Source organism: Pseudomyrmex gracilis, unplaced genomic scaffold (assembly GCF_002006095.1).
Source record: "Pseudomyrmex gracilis isolate BER0280 unplaced genomic scaffold, ASM200609v1 scaffold_1600, whole genome shotgun sequence".
Classification (NCBI taxonomy): domain Eukaryota; kingdom Metazoa; phylum Arthropoda; class Insecta; order Hymenoptera; family Formicidae; genus Pseudomyrmex; species Pseudomyrmex gracilis.
This window is the reverse complement of record NW_018022184.1, coordinates 7,274-12,714: the sequence shown is the minus strand read 5'-3', so window position 1 is coordinate 12,714 and position 5,441 is coordinate 7,274. Positions and strand designations below refer to the sequence as shown.

General features: G+C 33.3%; 1 protein-coding gene across 1 annotated transcript in view; it reads right to left on the bottom strand.

Annotated features, from left to right (window-relative positions):
• Positions 1 to 2,106, bottom strand: part of LOC109862286 (transmembrane protein 161B-like) — a 3,411-nt gene extending 1,305 nt beyond the window's left edge. Inside the window, 8 exon segments of the mRNA XM_020442284.1 lie at positions 163 to 259; positions 377 to 551; positions 634 to 774; positions 849 to 965; positions 1,240 to 1,506; positions 1,587 to 1,712; positions 1,784 to 1,871; positions 2,097 to 2,106. Of these exon segments, the coding sequence (XP_020297873.1) occupies positions 163 to 259; positions 377 to 551; positions 634 to 774; positions 849 to 965; positions 1,240 to 1,506; positions 1,587 to 1,712; positions 1,784 to 1,871; positions 2,097 to 2,106 (1,021 nt within the window).
• Positions 2,107 to 5,441: the final 3,335 nt, after the last annotated feature.

Sequence of the window (5,441 nt, the reverse complement as noted above, 5' to 3'; positions counted from 1 at the left end):
GAGGCGCAGGGCGGATACATTGAGTAAAATGTCTCAGAAAAGATCCCTTAACCCAGCTATAAAGCAGTCTATTTATGTTTTTTCATATTTTCTGTAATAAACAACTTTTTCGAGAAAAAAATTTTTGTCCGGATTTAAGTGGCGGACCCTGTATTTGTTTACCTAATGTTTTATATATAAATGTTAACAATAACCATATAATTATTGGAACAATAAACTGCACTGCTACTACACATAAATAATAGTACACAACCGCAATCTGTAACATAAAAAAGAGTAAATTGTTTTTCAATTGCTTTTAAAAAAAGATTTTAAAATACCAATAATTTAAAATAGTTTGTACGTGTGTATATATATATAGTTATACAATGCCTACTTTTTTTTGTAGATCAACATTTGTTATTCTACCAGTTTCCTTTTTCTGTATTTCTAGTCTTTGAGTTGCAAGATTTAAATAAGATTGCAAATAAATTGGCATAAGCATTATTCTTAGTACAACAGCAAGAATAATAACTATCTGTCTCATACTTTCAAATCTTGTAGGTGTCATCCTGTAATTAGAACTCGTTTAAGGCTTTATTGTTTTACATAGATATTAAATTTAAATATCAGATCAAATGCATCTCAACTTACAACGGACTACTCATTCCGCTAAATATCCGAACAGTCAAATAATCTCTGGTCAAAGGTGTAATCCATAAACTCACCAAGAGGAGTGGCGAAACATAACTAATATTAGCTGATAGCAACAATAATTTATTATCTTTGTAATATCTGTAACAGAATTTTCATATAAACACAATGCACAATCAATTTTATCTAAGATAAAATAATGAAATTTATTATACCTTAATGCATCATAATGCAATTTTGATATCCTCAGTCCTGGGAAAGTGAATAAAGATCCTAGTAAGCCACACCATATTGCAAGGAAGAACTTAACAACAATTTTTGAAGCTGGCCCCCTACTGAAAATATATTTATTGATAACGTTACATAATACTATGTAACAAAACTATCACAAATAATAAGTAAAAATAATTAAAATTAAGTTAATAAATAGCTAATAAATCCTATATTGTTTTAGTCTAAGAATAAAGATTCCAATTGTGTCATAAGGATCTAATATTGCACAAGAAGGGTCTTTGTATCAATACAATATTCTACTTGTAGGTAACCAGGAAAAAAAGCAAGAAAGAGAAAAATATCACGAACAAAGATAAAACATGCTTAGCTTACGTTGAGGAAAGTCCTTGAGTATCTAAAAACTGAGAAGCGCTGTGATTGAAACTTGTATATGCTTTTTCCAACCCAATTTCTAGTTTGTTTTCATCTATTATAAGCACCATCATAGCGATAAGAAGATATCTCTGGCTGCCTCGCCATCCTCGTCCGCTGCTTCTTCCGTTCAAATGCCACCCTCGTCTGCTATCTCCGCTATGTTTTTTGAAGCAAAAATAGCGTAAATATTCTTCTTTCTCTTTTTTCGTTTTTGTGCTGTAGAATCTGAAACATTAAATATTTACATATGCATGTACATATGTATAATGTACGGTAAATGTGTACACAAAGAAATATATACTTACACGCGATTTCTATGTTTTAAATTTTTGCCCCCCCTTGTGCGTTTTTTGGGGGAGATGTTTTCTTCATCCTCGACCTCGTATCTGTTTATTTTGCTTGGATTTTTTTCCATGGAATGCCGCACCGATCTGCAACATAAGAGTATTAATATTAGTAAACATTCATCGAAATAAAATATTAATAATAACAAATTACTTACTCTTGCGTCGTTTCCGTTTCTTCTGCGTAGAGATTGTCCACATTCTCGTCTTGCGACACGATCTCAATAGCTGAGATATCACTTCCGACTGCAACAAACATAAAATTTTATTAGTACATGCATTTTTATATATTTTGGTCGTTAACTTGATGCAATAATAAAATTTACCGCAACAATGTGACTATCTACTTCGCGTGCGTGATAGAGAGAGAGAGAGAGAGAGAGAGAGAGAGACTACGTAAAATTCAATATGCATTAAAAGTCACATCGCAATACATAATTAACAAAGTAGCTGCTTTGTAATATCACTTACCAGAACTCATTCTCCACAAGAACGCCGTGTTTCCAAAACAATTTATAATAATATGCCGTATTTTCACCACAATACCGAAAAACACGTACAGAAAGTTACGAACTAAACAAATATCGCGCACGTTACTGTCCGCCATGAGAGTTCGGTGTCCGAAGAAGACTGTCGAGTCTGCCGTATTTTCACCACAATATCGAAAAACACGTACGGAAAGTTAAGAACTAAACAAATATCGCGCACGTTACTGTCCGCCATGAGAGTTCGGTGTCCGAAGAAGACTGTCGAGTCTGCCGTATTTTCACCACAATATCGAAAAACACGTACGGAAAGTTAAGAACTAAACAAATATCGCGCACGTTACTGTCCGCCATGAGAGTTCGGTGTCCGAAGAAGACTGTCGAGTCTGCCGTATTTTCACCACAATATCGAAAAACACGTACGGAAAGTTAAGAACTAAACAAATATCGCGCACGTTACTGTCCGCCATGAGAGTTCGGTGTCCGAAGAAGACTGTTGAGTCGGCGAGTGATGAGATGTCGGCTCGGCGGTCGGGCCGGGCCAGCACCGAGAGCGCCGAGGTGGTGGGGGTACGCACGCAAGCGAGAACCGCTACCTGTGTGCGCTTGTGTAACATGATATGTTGTCGTGCGGCATGATATGTTCCGTCTCTTTTCTGCCAAGCCGGCAGAAGCAAGACACGAGGCACGATTACGTTGCGCGATTACTTGTTGCGTATGACACCGTGAAATGCTTCTTCAAGATTTATAGTCTTGGAAAAAATACATAATATTAATAATAATAATATTATACATCAAGATGCATAACATTTTTATTAATTTATAACATGAGTTAACTGTCATAAAAAACATTTATCAAGTTTTAGAATATTTAACAACATTTAATATATATGTATTTATACATGTTTTTCAATATTCTAAAAAGTTTAAAGTATTACTGTTAACTCATCATTAATAAAAAATATATAACGCAAATTGAGAAATTTTAATATTATTAATAAGTTTATGTATGTTCCAAGACTTTGGATTGCTGTAAAAGATTTAAATATTATATATTATATCATATTACGTATTATTCATTAGTATTTGACTAGGCGTTTCCTTATTATTTCACTGCATCCTTAGACGCAGAATTCATTTGTCATGTATAACACTGCGCCAGTCTTACAATGCATTTTGTTTATTTTACCGCATTAGACGCAGAATGAATTTTTCTATTGTTGTACTACGCCATCGCCAGTCTTAAAATGCATTTTTTTATTATTTCACTGCATCGCAGACGCAGAACGCATTTCTTAATTTAATTGCATGAACTATATGATGCATTTGTTTTATTACTTTACCGCATTACATGAAGAATGCATTTTTCTATTATTGCACTGCGCCATTCTTACTAAGTATTTTTTGTATTATTTCACCACATTAGACGCAGAATGCATTTTTCAATTATTGCACTGCGCCAATTTGACTATGTATTTTTTGTATTACTTCACCGCATTAAACGCAGAATGAATTTTTTAATTATTGTACTGCGCCAGTCGTAAAAAGTTAGTCTTTGGTTTTTAATATTTCATTACATTAGACGCAGAAGACAATTTTTATTTATTTCATAGCGCCATTGTCTTTAAATGCATTTTTTAAATATCGCACTGCATTAGATGCAGATTGCATTGTTTAGTGCAAGTTGATTGCGCTAGGCATTTTTTAATTATTTTATCTTATTAGATATTAAATGCATTAATAATTTTACTAGCAGATAACAATTGTTTTATTTACTGAGAAATATTAATCCGGTCATAAGAGCCGTTCACAGGATGTTGTGCGGAAATACGCGTGTATATATATATTTCTTACACAGACAAAAAACTCCGTTAGACATGTATTAAATATTGCGTAGAGCTTTTGATGTCTATTGTATGTTTAATGGAGTTTTTGTTCTGTGTGGGTTGCTCACGTGTAAATTTTACACGTGAGTTTTTGAATTAAAATTTCAATTCTTAAATTCAAGTACATTCAGTTTAGAAACTTCAGATTCAAAAATAAATTCCCCCTCAGATTCTTTACTAATTGTTGAATGTTTTTATTTATTTTGGACTTTTTTTACTTTTTTACGAGGCGCTTTAGCTTTCCTGTCAGCACGATTGTTATATCTTGTGCGAAAATACAGTTTTACTCTGATCAGAAATCCAAGGGTTTGCAATCAATGATTGTAGCATTGATTGTTTGGATCAAACCATGTCGGATGAATCTTTTTTGTTAAATGTATGCATTCTTTCGTTATAATCTTCAGAATTTGAGTTGATGTCCAATAATGTAGGCAGATTCGGTTTAAAGCCAATAACTGCGTTTCAATTATTTTGGCAAACTGATCAGTTGGTCGTGTCAATTTTGTCACAGTAGGAGCATCTTCATCTATATTCGGATATTCGAGGAATTCAATATATTTTTCATTTTCTGTTGCGTCTTCCATTGGCGTTTTCATCATAATATCGCGACAGTTTTTGCAATTTGTTTTACTAATAATTCGATGTGCTACATATCCAGCAAAATGTGCAATAGCATTTAAATCGTAAGCATTCTGTGGATTTTCATTCTCTGAATCTTCAATATTATCCATAATTTCAAATTCTTTTAGAATTTCGGCATCTTGGATTAATATTTCGTCATCTACATCATTATCTTGCACAGTTGGGTGACTTTCCATTACATTTTCTATCGTCTTAACAATTTGGCTTGGTGGATTTATTAGAGATTCGGCTTCGGGACACTGCACATTGCCTTTTTTGCTTGTTTTGATATATCCTATTGAAAGATTATATCTCAAGATAAGCCGAACCATTCTTGCTGTAGGATTGAGATTAAATCCACCGCGTTGTCTTACTTTGGAGAATAAATGTTCCACTGAATCTTGATTGCATAATCCTGTACAAAGTTCGAATGTTTCAAATTGTTCTCTTAATTCTGTGTATAACTCAAGTAAAGCTGGTATTGTAATATTAAATCCTTTCAAACAAGGAATTTGGCGTATTATTTCAGAACATACAGACCATCTTGAGCACCATCCAATAAAATTTCTTAATTTTATTTCTATATCTGGATTTTTCCAGGATAATGGACGTTTTCCACCCATATTCATTTTTATACTGTAAGAATTGCAAGCATCGATTATTTCGTTCATATGTTCTGTAAATTCAGCAGTTGCTTGCCATGTATTTGATGGTAGTAGTTCGTTACAACCCGCTGTTTTCATTGCGGCTGCGAATTTGTGACTGAACAATTGGAAAGCTTTTTTTACATTCATCGCTTCAAAAGTATTTGGATACAAATGTGC